This window comes from Carettochelys insculpta, chromosome 10 (assembly GCF_033958435.1).
Source record: "Carettochelys insculpta isolate YL-2023 chromosome 10, ASM3395843v1, whole genome shotgun sequence".
Classification (NCBI taxonomy): domain Eukaryota; kingdom Metazoa; phylum Chordata; order Testudines; family Carettochelyidae; genus Carettochelys; species Carettochelys insculpta.
In genome coordinates this window covers 38,138,882-38,154,875 of record NC_134146.1, presented here as the reverse complement: position 1 = coordinate 38,154,875, position 15,994 = coordinate 38,138,882, and the positions used below count along the sequence as shown (strand labels likewise).

Here is a 15,994-nt window from a genome sequence, read left to right as displayed (position 1 = left end):
GCTACTTCGAAGTAGCCGTGCCAACTTCGAAATAGCGCCCGCCACGTCTACACGTGGCGAGTGCTATTTTGAAGTTGAAATCGACGTAAGGCGGCGAGACATCGAAGTCGCTATCCCCAACAGGAGAAGGGAATAGCGCCCTACTTCGACGTTGAATGTCGAAGTAGGGCACGTGTAGACAATCCGTGTCCCGCAACATCGCAATAGTGGGTTCCGCCATGGCGGCCATCAGCTGAGGGGTTGAGAGACGCTCTCTCCAGCTGCTGAGCTCTGTGGTGGCCGTGTGCAGCAGCCCCTTAAAGCTCCCCGACCCCTGCGTTCCTGTGCAGGAAGCTGAGAGCGCGTGCAGGCGGCAGCACTGCCACGTGCTCAGCCTGCATGTCTCCCAGCAGCACACCACCCTGCACTGATGGCAGCCAGCCAGCTGCCCAAGCGCCCCAAGGGCACCTTCCCTCAGGGGGGCCAGGGCTCCCAGGCTGGCAGCCAGCCAGGGAAGAGGCAGCGGGGCCCCTCCTGGATGGAGGCCGAGATCCGGGACCTGCTGGGGCTCTGGGGCGAGGAGGAGGTGCTCCAGGTAATGGGGAGCAAGAGGCGGAACGCGGATGCGTTCGCTCGGCTGGCCGAGGGCCTGGCTGCCCGGAGTCACCCTGCCCGCACTCCTGACCACGTCAGGAGTAAGGTTAAGGAGCTGCGGCAGGGTTATGCCCGGACCCGGGGTGCGGCCAGTCGATCTGGGGCCGCCCCCGCCACTTGCCCCTTTTACAGGGAGCTCAGGGCCATCCTGGGCCCCCGGTACACCTCCTCCCCCTGGCCACTCTTGACACCTCGGCCGATGAGCCCCAGCAGGCCCCGGAGACAGAGTCTGCCCCGGAGGCAAGCCCTGCACCCCAGGGGCCCCCCCAGGAGCCCACCCCTGGGATGCCGGAGGAGGAGGAGGGGACTCCTCCAGTGACGGGGGGCTCCGCATCGCCCTCCCGTCCCACAGCTCCAGCAGGGCATCCACCCAGTGGGTGTCCCCCGACCGTGGGAGCGGACCATCAGGTATGTACCCGCCTGGTGCACAACCCCGGGGTTAAGGGGTGGGGACAAGAGACATGACCAGGGCCCTCCACATGCCCAGATGACCATGGCCCCAAGGACAGCAGTGGCATGTCCCTCAGAAGAGTGCATCAGCCCCTGCCCCCCAGCAGGACAGCACCATGCCCCATCCCTGGGGAATGGGGGAGCGGGAGCCTAGGGTGCCCCGTTGGCGGGGGGAACACCCATCAGCCACCCATCAGCAGCAGCAGCATCTCCGGGGGATGGGGATGGGGAACCAGCAGCAGAGGGGTGGGGGGACAAGGGCCACAGGTCAGGGCCCACACTAACGGCTGTCTTCACTCTTCTTCCCCCCGTGTTCCGCAGCTGCACCATCGGAGGATCTGGAGAGCGCCGGCGAGGTGTCTGTGGTCCCGGAGAGCCCACCGGGGCCATCCCAGCAGGCCAGCCCCTTGGCAGAGCACCGACCAGCCCCAGGACGAGGCCAACGGAGGAGCCCACCCGTAGACGGCCATGGACCCCCAGCTGCTCGCGACCCTCCGGCGTCAGCTGAAGGTGTCGGAGCAGCGCCTGCGGCTGGAGCTCCAAGAGCGAGCGCTGGCCTGGTGCCAGGAGGCTTGGGGGGCCTTCATGCACACCTTCGGGCATATAGCGCAACACCTGGCCCCCCCCGCCGCTCCGCCTGCCGTCCCTCCACTGTCTGCCACCCTGGGGCCTGCCGCTGAGGGGGACCATGGGCCTGCGGACACCGGCCGGCCACATTTGCCAGTTCTCCCGGCCCCCACCCAGCCTCGACCAGGGCTCCGGCCGAGACGAGGGTCGCGCCCCCCAACACCGGGCACTGGACATTAGGGTGCGGGGGCTGAGGACGTGGCCCCCCGCCTTTGTACATATCCCCCATTTGTACATAGTTTTTGTTGGACCCCTGTTTTGGTAGCTGCCCCCCATGTAAATAGTTCCCCCCTTTTCTTCTGTGTTAATAAGAGGTTGCACTGTTTGGTTTGAAACAACATTTCCATTTATTTCAAAGAAAAGTGGGGGGTTGTGCTCTCGAGTGCTCTGTGGTGTGGGCGTGGGGGCAGGGAGTGTTGTGGAGGATGTGGGGGGTGCAGTGGGTAGCTTGCCCACAGCTGACCCTGCCAGCGTTCACCCCACAGCCTGGTCAAAATGGGCCTGCAGGGCCTGCTGGCTCCGGATCCCCTCAGGGTCAACCTGGTGACTGGGGGCAGCGGGTGGCTGGACGTCGGCTCTGCCAGCCTCCACAGCCCAGCCCTGGAAGAAGGCCTCTCCCTTGCTCTCCACCAGGTTGTGGAGTGCTCTGCACGCGCCCACAACCTGGGGGATGTTGGTGAGGCCTGCATCGAGGTAGGTGAGGAGACACCTCCAGTGCCCTTTGAGGCGGCTGAAAGTGCGCTCGACCACCTGGCGCGCATGATTCAAGCGCGTGTTGAACCGCTTCTGGCTGGCTGACAGATGGCCCGTGTAAGGGTGCATGAGCCAGGGCCGGAGGGGGTACACCACGTCTGCGACGACGCAGAGGGGCATGGTGGTGTCCCCCACAGGGATCTCTCGCTGGGGGATGTAGGTCCCCGCCTCCAGCCAGCGGCACAGGCCCAAATTACTGAACACCCGGGTGTCGTGGGTGCTGCCAGGCCAACCAACATAAATGTCCAGGAAGCAGCCCTGGCTGTCCACCGAGGCCTGGAGGACCACAGAATGGTAGCCCTTCCTATTGAGGAAGCGTCCTCCGCTGTGCTCCGGGGCATGGATGGGGATATGGGTCCCATCCAGAGCCCCAAAGCAATTTGGTAAGCCCAGGCTGGCAAACCCCGTGATGGCAGCATCTGGGTCCCCAAGCTGCACGAGCCTGTGGAGGAGCAGGGCATTGATTGCGCAGACAGCCTGCAGGGGAAGGACATGAGAGAGCACCAGTGAGGGGTGTGCAGGGTGTGTCTGGCTGTCCACCCCCAGGCTCCCCCGAGGGCTTCCCCACCCCAGGGCTCTCCCCCCCCCGGGTTCTCTTACCTCCATGAGGACAGCCCTGACAGTGGCCTTGCCCACACCGAACTGCTGCCCTACGGATCGGTAGCTCTCTGGAGTGGGCAGCTTCCAGACAGCGATGCCGACCCGTTTCTCGACAGTGAGGGCACGTCGCATGGAGGTGTCCTGGTGCCATAAGGCAGGGGTGAGCCACTGGCAGAGCTCCAGGAATGTCTGCCGGCTCATCCGGAAATTCTGGAGCCAGTAGTCGTTGTCCCAGTTGCCGAGCACCAACCGCTCCCACCAGTCCGTGCTCGTGGGGTAGCTCCACAGCCGGCGGTGTGTGTGGGGCGGGGGGCTGGGAGGGCAGCAAGGTCTGGGGCTGCTTCCTCATCCCCTGGGGGCAGCTCCTCTTCCACAAATAAAAGATGATCAGCCTCCTCCTGCATGGCACTAAGCAGGGCAAGCACTACTCCTGCAGGGGCGGGTGTGTGGACCTCTGGCGGCGGCTGCTGCTGCTGCTTCCACGGGGTGTGCATGCCTGTGGCTCTGCAGACCACGTGCTGTGCAGGCTGCGTGTGTCTGGGAGGGGCCCTTTAAGGGCGTGGCTAGCTGTTGCCCGGGAAGTGCTAGTCCGCCCTGTGACCCTGTCTGCAACTGTTCCTGGCACTCTTATTTCGATGTGTGCCACTTTGGCGTGTAGACGCTCCCCTGCAGCGCCTACTTCGATGTAGTGCTGCCCAACGTCGACGCTGAATGTCGACGTTGCCAGCCCTGGAGGAAGTATAGACGCTATTCATCGAAATAGCTTATTTCGATTTCGCTACATCGAAATAAGCTATTTCGATGTAGCATCCCCGTGTAGACGTAGCTTCTCTGTTACTATTCATTGTGGCTATGGAGTTCGTACCTCTTTGTTCTATTCATTGTGGCTAAGGAGTTCCACTGTCATTTTCAGGTTGCTTGTGAGACCGGCTCCTCATTATAGCACATTGAGCACACTCTGGCTTGTAGGCAAGACAGTGCTCCTTCCTTTAAGGGCTGCTTTACAAGTCAACAGAGCTGCCTGTATTTGTGTTCTGTTTGCATTGTTAACATACGTGTGAGACCCCTGGATTCTCTGAGCAAGGGGACAGGGATAGGGCTGACAAGAATCTTCAGCAGCACTGGGGAGAGCCAACTCCAGGACCCCGGGAAAGGGTGGGGCCTTGGGTGGAATGAGTGGGGCTGGGGTAAACCCTTTTGCGCTGTTGGACCTACAGGGCACATGCTGCTGGGGCTTCTGTCAGCTACTTAAAGGGCTGTTGCTGCTACTGCTGCGGTAGTGGTGGCTGTGGCTGGGAGCTCCGGGGCCTTTTAAATGGCTGGGCCCCAGTGAGGTGCCCACCGTCCCTCAGTAGCTCTGGACAGGGCTCCCTTGATTTTATGGCTGAGGCAAATTTGATGCAGGATTGGGGAGTGTGTTGGTAACTAACATGCTGGTCCCTGTGGCTGGTGTTAGTCTAGGGAAGAGGGAGGAGGAAACAAAAGCACAGATCCCACAGTAGCAATCTTTATAGAGCCCCCAGTTTCCTAAATGTGACCCCAACTATGTCCTGTTGCTATGTGATGAGTGTCAGGGTCAGAAAACCAATGTGGGAGCATGGCACAGTTTGAATGTGGAGTAATGAAGCTGAACTGGTTCTGCCAACATAACACTTCAAGTTTCTGTGAAAGATGCAGTAACTGATATGTCTTTGCGCTTGCTTTAAAGCTACTTTCTCTTTCCTTGTACATCAAATTATATGAGCAAAGATCTGGACTAAGGCCATGTGACTGAGTCGTGTGGTGGGGTGGAGGAGGGAGGATGTTCAGCACAGTATTCATAGGTGTGTACACAGTGATGGCAAAAATATTTGGACCCTGACAGGGAAATATTTTTCCAGTGTGCCTCAGGACTGTAGTGCTGACACAAAACCTGCTAGTCATGTCTCATTTTGTTTCTCCATTCTGATGCCTATTGCTTGGCAATGAAACCTTTCCAAAGTGTCCTCTTTGTACATTTTCCATTTGCTTTAATAGGCTTCAGCACCTTTATAAATAATACATGAGAAACTCTGACTAGAGTGAGCTGCTCGCACAGCGCCCATGGCTATTGCAGGCCACCAAAATAATACTCCTGGATTAAGAGAATCTTCGGTCCACCTTGTCCATCATGCAGCCGTTTATACAGGATGTGGTCATACAGAATCTGGTTTCCACTGCGATGATATACCTGAATTTGGTGGTGCACTTTAGCATTCAAGTGCCTAAAATGTACTTGAATTTCTCATAGATACTTGAATAGCTCCCAGTTCAGTATTGTCTGAGCACTTCACAGGTTGGAATGTATGTATCTCTGTGCTGTTATCCCTGTGTTACAGATGGGGAAGTTGAGGCATGGAGAAACTAAGTGACATGCCTAAGGTTACATAAGGTTTCTGTGGTAAAGCAGAAAATGTAACCTCATTTCCCCAAGTCCCCATCTACCACCCTCAGTATGGCACCATCCTTTCTGTCACTTAGCTGCTGGTTTGAGCATCCAGATTCAGGACTTTGTATACCACCTGTTGCTTTAATCAACCCTCCAGAGGCTGATTCTTCATTCCCTTTCATCAGTTTCACTCTAATTTCAATGGAGTTACTCCTGTACGACTCCCCTCTGAGAGCACAATCAGATGCCAAATTTCTCAACCATATTGCACAGAAACTGCTCCTAATAGGTTACAAACCCTTCCTTGCCTGCTTCAGACCCTGAGAATGAATAGCATGGAGTTCTCCCATAAAAACCACTGTTCATTTTCTGTCATTGGATGGCCATCGTTTCTGAAGTGAATTTTGAGATCAATGTTCTCTCCCCTTGTAGGTGGTTAGTAGTGAAAGACTCTTTCCTCACGTACATGAAGCCAGATAGCGGAGCCATTTCTTTTGTCCTGCTGGTTGATAAAGAATTCAGCGTTAAGATTGGCAAGAAAGAGACTGAAACAGAATATGGGTTGCGGATTGACAATCTCTCCAGGTGAGAAAGCGTATTTTATATAGCTGACTTTTTCCACTTAAAAATGGCCTTCCTTTAATTAAAAGAAGCAATTCTCTTATATGCAGGGTGTGTTTGCTACATGCACCGGCTACGGTATGTCAGCATGTTTCAATTAGCATCTCCTTCTGGGGTTCTCCCCTTCTAACAGGGAGGAAAGCCAGAAGAATCCAGTGACTCTAGTAATGTGGGACCAGACTCCAGATCTGTGAGACAGTTCCATGCTGGATGTAAATCAGGGGTGGACAAAATAAGGCCCACAGGCTGGATCTGGCCCACCAAACATTTTCCTTCAGTATGACCCTCCAGGCCAGAGCCAGAGAAAGGTGTCTGCAGCCCAACAGGGTGCTTGGGCAGCCTTCCATAGACCCAGACATGCTTCTCCCAGAAGCGCCGTGGCTGGATGCTGCTGGCGAGGGTGTCTCCGTACACACCTTGGAAAGAGGGAGGCAACAGATCTTTTGCCCTCCCCAATGCCATCCTTTCAGCTCCCATTGGCCAAAAGACAGCCAGTGGGAACTGTGAGGGTGGTGCTTGCATGCTGAAGCAGTATGTGGAGGATCACTACCCTTTTGTCTAAGAAGAGGTGCTCAGAGACACTGACCATTTTGAGTGGTGTAGGGTCACCATGGCATGAGTGCCACACTGTACTACTGGCTGGGAGCCACTTCTGGTACGTTCCTCCCCTCCAGGGCCAGCGCCTTCACCCCACAAACCCACCTGCACCTCCTCCCAGTCCATCTCCTGCCTGCACTTAAGCTCCTTCCCCAACTCTGCTTCCCCTTCTATAGCCCTGCTCCAAGTCAGAACCTGCTCCTGCACCCAGACTCCATCCCAGATCCCATGCCCCTTTCATTAACGTAATAGAAACGTGCAGCCCATGACAACCTACCAAAATTTTGGTGGCCTCCCCCAACTGAAAAAATCATTGCCTGCTGCTGAGGTAAATGGTAATTTATTTTTTTAGCATCTGTGATGTCATATTCTGCTTCCAGTTACTGGGGCTTTCCCGTTTAAATCAATGGGGCTATATAGAGGTAAGCCATAATGTTCAAAAGGTGCAGGTAATATCTATCTATTGCATTTGTAGGTTGTCAGTAATTCTGCTATCTAGGTGCTGAAATATTTTTTTTTTTTTTAAATCTCTGCTACTTACCTGGCTGCTGGTTACTTTTGATTAAACAAAATGTGATTGATACTCACTTCCCATAACAACATCTTCTGATAGTGAGAAGTAGGCCAAATAAATCTGTTGCTTACTCGTTCTTTCCTGTTCTTTGGTTATTTTCCAGGTCATTGATTTTGAAGTGTAACAGCTACAGACATGCCCGATGGTGGGGGCAGGGAATAGAAGAATTCATTCATAAACATGGCAAAAATTTTCTAACAGATCACAGATTTGGGTCGTATGCTGCTGTGCAGGAGAATACTTTGGCAAAGTGGTAAGATGGCCCCTGCAGTAGTAAGAATATCGTGTCTCCCGTGGAAATCAATGGCAAAGCTGTCATTCTCTTCAGTGGCAGCAAGGTCATGGACCTTCTGATTTGTCATTCGCATTTAAAGATATTAGGTGTTTGAATTCACTGGCTCTGGGTGCCGTACATCACTATGGGAGTATCAAAGATGCAGGTTCAGAAAAATGTTGGGTTAGTAGAGTAACCATTTCACTCCTGTTATGACTTTTCAGGGGTCAGAGCTTTTATATTTTTTTTTTTATTTTTTATTGAGATTGGACACGTTAGTGGTTTATTTTCTTCAGAATAAAAGTAATATCTTGATGCACATGTGACTCAGATTAAAGTACATAAATAATGTGCTTATGAATGGAGAAGAGAACATTCTCATTAGTTCAGAAGCTTCTACCTTTCACTTCTTAGCTTGACGACTAGTTTTAGGTAACATTTTCAAAAGCATGTAAGTCCCGTAGGTGTGCTAAATATCTTGTGTGCTTTCTGAAAATTTCTGCCCACTACTGCACCCAGCCTCCTGTCTAGATCACCCATCCACCTCCAGCTCACTCTTGCACCCTACCTCCATCCCAGACCCCGCACCCCAAGCTCATTGCTACACCCTACATCCTGCCCTCAAGTCCAACTGCAGAGTCTAGGGGCCCCTGCAAAATGTAGTCCCCCTACACCAGAGGTCGGCAACCAAAATAGCGAGAAGAGCCCTTTTTTCAAATTTGGTAAAAAACTCAATAATTCAAGAGCCACGATTCATGTGAATACTAAATATTTCTTAACAAAGTCAAACAGTACTTTTGTAACCCTTTAATTTGAGTTTTCTTTCTTAAAATGTGCATTGTCCTTTACAGCAGGAATACCGCAAGCTTCTTTTTCCTTTTCAAAATCAAGACTTTATTAGCAGCATGATCAAAACACAGATACAGTATCATATCCCACAATGCACTGCACATATTTATGAGGAGTTATCCAGTAGTTTGAGATCACACATCATTTACAATTTAGATATGAGTTGTTCATTGTTGGGCTTTTTAGGTGTTCACCGTTCATCAAAAATAATCAGGAGGTTTTGGGGTCTTTTGTTTGTTTGATTTTTTTTCAATTTGCAATTATGGCATCAGGTGCCACAAAGAAACCCTTAAAAAGCTGCAGGTTGCAGAACCCTGCCCTACTCTGTGGGGCAGAACTTGATGGTAGTGAATTGAATGGTGAAGAGAATATCTTTTTGCCTTCTCAGATGGGGACCACATCTGTGAGGGTTTGTTTTGTTTTGTTTTTCTTCTCACATGCAAGTGTTCCCCAACTGATTTTTTCCATGGGTCATAGTGGCCCCCAACCCAAAAAGGTTCCCCACCCTGCTGTACCTCAAGACCTTGCACAGCCCAAAGCTCACACCACCACTGTGTATCTTTCCGAGAGTCTGAAGATCCTCAAGCACTAAGAAAAAAAAAAAGAATGTGGAAGACTACAGATACCAGGGCCATCTGGCCATGCTTGTTGCCACAACAGTATTTGATTCTTAATATCTTCGTTAAATCAATACAATGGTTTGAAATTCTCCTTGCATGTGGTCCTAGTCCATGAAATAAAATGTGTTTTGCTTTTGAAAGAGGAATTTAAATCATGTTTTCATTAGCTAGTGTAACACCAACAGACCCAGGATGCCAGCACCAGGAATAGCCCCTACGAGCATAGGGTCTAAAGCCCTGCACACTACCACGTGAGCAAACAGCCAGGTGGATCTCAGCTGAGGCTGTAGAGCAGAGACTGTACTCACCCCCGATGAGGTCTCAGTGCCCCCTGGGTACTACATTAGTACTGAGATGTTTCCCGTAACTATGAATTCTCCATTTGATTAAAAGAAATATCCAAGTATTGTGTTTGTTTTTTTTCTCAGGTATATCAATGCCAAGGGGTATTTTGAAGATGTGGCAAATGCCATGGAGGCAGCAAAAGAAGAAATTTTCATCACAGATTGGTGGTTCGTATCCCTGCATTTGGATTCTGTCCAGCAGGCTCTCTGAGAACGTTCATTACAATGCTGCACTATTCAAAGGCCTGACAGTATGGAAACTAGCAGTGCCGCCAGATGGTTTGGCAGCACATCCTACCTCTCACAGTGCGGGCTTTCATTCAAAGGCCTTTTCAGGAGACTTGGCAGCAAAAGCGCATGCTTAAAATCATCAGTTTAGGTGTCTCCTTCTGCAGAATAATCTTGAAGGGCTTCGTGGCCCAGGGAGGCACCACCTGCATTGAGAACAGTACCGGGCTGCACAGCTGCAGTGGAAGCTCCCTGGGAATGTCCCAGGGAAGTAGAAGGTCTCCCAACACAACAGGAAATGTACACGTTTGTATACCACTTAAGCAATGAAGGGCATTCTCCTGACACCACTTTCTATGGCAGGCCAGCTCTGCTGACTGCCACATGGGGTGACAAAGCTTTGTCACTTCCCTGCCCCCCACTTTGGGGGCACCCCGAGGGGAATAATTAGAGGACTGCAGACCCACTCAGCTCTCCCTCCTCCATACACACCTGCATAAGAAATAAGCATATTTTAGCCCTAAGCTGTTCATTTAGCAGGTGCTGCTCATCGCTATGTGGTGTTTGCTGTTAGAGGCAGAGATGATTTTCCTGCATCCACCCAGCATCCAGAGCACAGTAATTAGTGGGGCTGAGAGTGCCTTGGCTAGATCTCTTTCTCCTGCTGTTGGGTGTTGCTGCTTGTAAAAGTTTTGTGTGCAGCTTAGAAAATAGATGTGTTACAGCGCACACCCTAGAAGAGGTGTTTTAACTTCCCCGGGGCACAGCTGTCACTCAGCAGGGTGGGTATTTCAGTCCTTTTGTCTCCTGCCTTGAAGATTTGTTCACCAGGCAAGAGGCAGTTGTTATCATGGCCTGGGATTGAGAAACACACTGGGAAGTTCCAGAACCTTAGAGAAACGCTGCTGTTGGAAGCATGTTGTGAGCAACGTGCTTCATTGAAAGTTATTAGGCTCACGATAGGAGTAACTGGATGAAACTCCATGGTTTATTTATACAGAGTGGCAGACTGCATGATCTAATGGTCCCTTCTGACTTTAAAAGCCACATCTCAGTGAATGCTATCCTGATGTGAAGGGGTGACATTCTATCTTGAAGGGAGGGCAGCAAGGAAAAATACAGCATACATTAAAAATTTCAAATAGTTGAGGTATTGGGGGAGCTAGAATCCTAAGTATTTTCCTTTAACACCCAAATTGCTTTCATATCTGCCTGGAGTATATATATTTTTTTTTCCCACATGAGAATGAAAACTTGTTTTCTTGTACCTCATGAAGCAACACTAAGTTTGGCCCACTGGGTGCTAAAAGCAATAACCTGATTCCCATCAATGCTAGGCCATTGGCCTCTGTACTACAAAGAGGACACACCACATGTTAAAAACAGCACTGTTGTTAGAGAGCAAACAGGCAGCGGTGTGAAAAAAACAAATCGTGGGGAAGCCGATTTCGCACTTAGGCTACGTCTACACTAGCCCCAAACTCCATTTTGAAGTTTACTAATGAAGCGCTGAAATGCATATTCAGCGCTTCATTAGCATGCGGGCGGCCGTGGCACTTCGAAATTGGCGCGGCTCCTCCCGACAGGGATCCTTTTCGAAAGGACCCTGCCTACTTCAAAGTCCCCTTATTCCCATGAGCTGATGGGAATAAGGGGACTTCGAAGTAGGCAGGGTCCTTTCGAAAAGGAGCCCCGTTGGGACGAGCCGCGTGGCGGCGAGGCATGTCAATTTCGAAGTGCCGCGGCCGCCCGCATGCTAATGAAGCGCTGAATATGCATTTCAGCACGTCATTAGTAAACTTCGAAATGGCCATTTGCGTGGCCATTTCGAAGTTTGGGGCTAGGTGTAGACACGGCCTTAGTGAATAAACTCTTTGTTTCTCTGTCATTAGTGAAGTTGATTAGTTGACCTCACACATTGTTTTCGCAGCACAGAGTGTTTGGAGATTTTTCATCTTTTCATTTCCTTAGGCTGAGCCCAGAAATCTTTATGAAGCGACCCGTGGTAGAGGGGAATCACTGGAGACTGGACTGCATTCTCAAGCGGAAAGCGGTAGGTGTGCTGTGCTTACAGGCTAGCTTGGGCCCTGATGGCAATGAACCCTATGGTGAGGCTCCATGCAGCTCAGGCAGGACTGGGGGTCTCATAATGAAGCTCCATGCCTTTTTGTTCTGCAGTGACCTATCCTTCCCTCTTTCTGTGTGCAGGTAGAAGCCCTGCCCAGATCGACTTGTGTGTCGTTCCAGGTGGGCAGGGCCAGCCAGAACAGCAGGCCCTGTCTTCCCCCCAGCAACAGAAGAAAGATGCAGGGGCTGCTCTGCTGTCAGTTTGGCAAGCAGCAGCAGGGAGTGGGAAGCTGAGTGCTGAGGGCTAGGGCTGGTCGCCAAAGAGCTGAGTGACGTTCAGTGCGGCACCCTGTTCTGCTGCAGTTTTGGGAGGGAGGAGGTGCCTCATTCTCTACTTCCTACAGCGGGCTTAGCTTTGAGGTGGAAGTCTTTGGGGGTGCCAGGCCACAGCACCACTTCCATTTCCTACACACCCCAGCAACTTCTCTTCCATGAGGGAGTGACTCTGTCTCCTCACCTAATGGCTGCACCATATTGCTGGGCATGGATACAGCTGTCTCCTGCTCTGCCCTGCATCCCCCCAGCACTTCTCTTCCATGTATGTAATTAAGAGAGAGTGAGCCAGACTTCCCACAGCAGTCCCTGGAGTCATGCCCCATAGGGTGACCCGGCTGTTGTGGGTGGCCATGCAGAGACAGAGCGCTTCATTCATGTTACTGGTAGGATGTTTCTTATTTTACTAAGGAAACGCCTGTCTGCAGTAGATTGTTCTTAGTGTTTCCTGACACCGTTAGTGCCAGTGCAGCTCCACCCTGGTCCTGCTTGGAGCAGGTTTAGTGAGATTTGTTAAATTGCCAGCAGCCACTTGATTCCCTGACCATGCCAGTGAGAGCAGCAAACAGGAATTATAGGGAAATGGAAACTTATATAGAGAAGTCCCCAGCCAGAAAAAAAGTCGGGTAGGTGATACACTTTCTGTCTATAAAGGTGATTTGTGTTAATGTGTCTGGAGAAACCTCGGGAGCTTCTTTTTTTTTTTTTGTTTTTGTAGTTTACCCTCATTTTCTGTCCTTATCCTACTTCATCATTTCTTTGCCCCCATCCCTACATTAGCATGGGCTTGATTATCACATCCTTTGCTTGGCCAAAAAGGGGAGTAAGGCCAATTGTGTCAGGCCAACATTTACTCCTCTGCTTAGCCCTGCAGATCTTGGCTGTAGCTGTAAGCAGGTGAGCAGGAGTCCTGGCCCTTTGTTCCCCATTGTGGACAATTAAAGAGGAGCAGGGCATGGTAGGGTGTTATACCCAAGTATATATATTGACTTTAGAAGGAATTCAGGGGTTATAAAATATGTTAGTGATGTAAGATGTACAGACTTGGTCAGGTTCCCATGATGTGGAACTTGCAGACATAAAGATGAGACAAAGTCCTAAACTCTGATTCACACTTCAGCAGAAGCTGAATAAGCACATGGGTGCATGGCAGGCCAGAGTGCAACTGAATGCTCTGATAGCTCTGTTATAGTTAAGACTTGTTCTATTTTTATCTTTCTTGAAGCATTTCAAATTGCTGATGACTTCTTTGTCTGCAGTACCTTTTTTGTTTAATCTGACTGGTGCTTTGAAATGCTTGAAAGGTTGTGCTTCTATACATGCATATTTGCATGTAGGGACAAAGAAGAGCATCACCGACCTACTGAACCAGTTAGTTTTATTTTCCCCAGTATCTCAGAAATCTCATATCTATGGAGATTGGAAAATACAGTGGTGCATTTGTTGTCAATTCCAGAATGTATCCCCGGCAATAATAGTTCTCTGTATTCAGCCTGAAGATTTTTATTCCGTGTCTGTGAATGAGCAGTGGAGCCATGGAGAAAAGGTGTCAGCCATGATCGCCTGGAACACTCAACTGCATCTTCAGCTGGTTTGCCCTGGTCCAGCCAGTAAAGATAGTGGTGTTGAGTTGCTGCTTTGGAAGATATTATCACTGCAGGCCATATAGTTATGTATGAAAAGGGCAGAAGCCTCAGTGGAAGTATTAATATAATCTTAGATACCCCTATTTCACAGAAGTTCTTTTAGTAGCCAAAAGATAAAGAAAAACTCTTCTCCTTTAAATTTATCTAAATCAATTTATTAATTTTAAAACAATTTTATCACTTAAATCAGGTTCTCTGTTGGCTGACTGAAGAATAGCTAATGTGATGCCATTTTTTTTTTAAAAAGGCTGCAGACACAAGCCTGGTAGTTACCAGCTGGTAAGCCTAACTTCAGTGCTAGGCATATTGGTTGAAATTATAGTAAAGAACAGAATCATTAAAGCATAGATGACCACAATTTGTTGGGGAAGAATTAACGTGGCTTTAGCAAAAGGAAATTGTGCCTGATCAATGTCTTAGAATTCTTTGGAGGGGTCAACAAACGAAGACAAGGGCAATCCAGTGGATATAGTATAATGCCACCATATAAATTCGTGGTATGCCCACACCTTGAATACTCTGTGTAGTTCTGTCTGCCTCTTCTCAAAAAAGATACATTAGAAATAGAAAAGGTGCAGAGAAAGTCAACAAAAATGATCAGGAGTATGGAACAGCTTCCATATGAAGAGGAATTAAAAAGGCTGAGACTGTTCAGCTTGGAAAAGAGGTGACAGAGGGGGGTTGTGCTAGGAGTTTATTCATTTTCTCCACATCATAAATGATTTTATGAAGTGTTGTATATCCCTTCACAGAACCAAGGTTGGGTCCCCTGATGAAATTGACAGGCAGCAGGTTTAACACAAACAAAAGGAAGTGTTTCTTCACATGACACACAATCAACCTATGGAAATCACTGCCAGAGGATGTTGTGAAGGCCAGAACTATAACTGGATTTAAAAAAGAAAATTAGATAAGTTCCTGGAGAACCTGGTGGTGCCATTATATGCTACATTATATATTGGTTCATGGTCCACCAGTGGCTATTAGTCAAGATCATCAGGGATGCATCTGCATGTTCTGGGTGTCACTAACACTCTGAGGCTACGTCTACATGTGCCCCAAACTTCGAAATGGCCACGCAAATGGCCATTTCGAAGTTTACTAATGAAGCGCTGAAATGCATATTCAGCGCTTCATTAGCATGTGGGCGGCAGCGACGCTTCGAAATTGACGCAGCTTGCCGCCGCGCGGCGTGTCCAGACGGGGCTCCTTTTCGAAAGGACCCCGCCTACTTCGAAGTCCCCTTATTCCCATCAGCTCATGGGAATAAGGGGACTTCGAAGTAGGCGGCGTCCTTTCGAAAAGGAGCCCCATCTGGATGTGCCGCGCGGCGGCAAGCCGCGTCAATTTCGAAGCGCCGTTGCCGCCCTCATGCTAATGAAGCGCTGAATATGCATTTCAGCGCTTCATTAGTAAACTTCGAAATGGCCATTTGCGTGGCCATTTCGAAGTTTGGGCACGTGTAGACACGGCCTGAGTGCCAAATGCTGGCTCTGGGTGATAGGGGATGGATCATTTGATTGCCCTGTTGTGTTCATTCCCTCTGCAGCATCTGGTGCTCCCCACAGTAGGAAGACAGAATACTGGCTTAAATGGACCATTCATCCGATCCAGTGTGGCCATTCTTAAGTTCTTGTTTTATGGAAGCTAGAACATATCTACAGGTCATGCCCACTGAGAGAATCTGTCTTTATTTACCATATCAACACGTGGAAGTAGTTGCCTAACATGGATAAGAAATCATTGCCACACTAGGGCCATAAGTGATTGGTAGCTTTGATCATACATAGTTATCATTTGATGTCCACACAGTGCTTCCCTGGACTTCATTGGCCATTGGGTTGGTAGATAGACTATGGTCCATAACATGGAGGGGGTTTAAACTGTTAATAGAAACTTAATAGAAATACAGGTTAGTGAATGGTTAAGTGAGTGTGAAAGATCCTGGGTTCATGTAAGTTGTCATTCGTGCTACGCTGTTTTGCAATGGCTCAGGACCTGACTCTATATGTAGCCAAATTGTACTGGGAGAAATGTGCAAACCAGTGGAAGACAGACATATGGAGTAAGATAGTACTCAGTAGGAGTCAGTGTGGCGTAACTGAGCCTCTGAAAGGCACATTACAAGTGTGTCTTGTAAAGGAACCAGCTGGAAGGTTGCTGCTGTCTCAAAGTGAAATATTTTTCATGGACATGTTCTGAAACACATCTGCACGATAAAGCCTTCCGAAGGCCCTGAAGAGTCCTACTCAGTTTGAAGGGCATTGAAAACTCAGTACTGGCAAATACTGGCACAAAAAGAGCGCTGGACGTAGGTGAAATCAGCCTGTGTCAGGAAAAGTTCTGCGCTGCATCATCACAGAAAATACCT

The 15,994-nt window shown here is 49.8% G+C and overlaps 1 protein-coding gene across 3 annotated transcripts in view; it reads left to right on the top strand.

Annotated features, from left to right (window-relative positions):
• PLD1 (phospholipase D1) overlaps positions 1–15,994 on the top strand; it is a 106,889-nt gene that overhangs the window by 47,660 nt on the left and 43,235 nt on the right. For all 3 annotated transcript variants that reach the window (XM_075003621.1, XM_075003619.1, XM_075003618.1), the window contains exons 9-12: positions 5,903–6,055; positions 7,366–7,515; positions 9,434–9,517; positions 11,549–11,630. In XM_075003621.1, the coding sequence (XP_074859722.1) occupies positions 5,903–6,055; positions 7,366–7,515; positions 9,434–9,517; positions 11,549–11,630 (469 nt within the window). The remainder of the gene's footprint in view (positions 1–5,902; positions 6,056–7,365; positions 7,516–9,433; positions 9,518–11,548; positions 11,631–15,994) is intronic.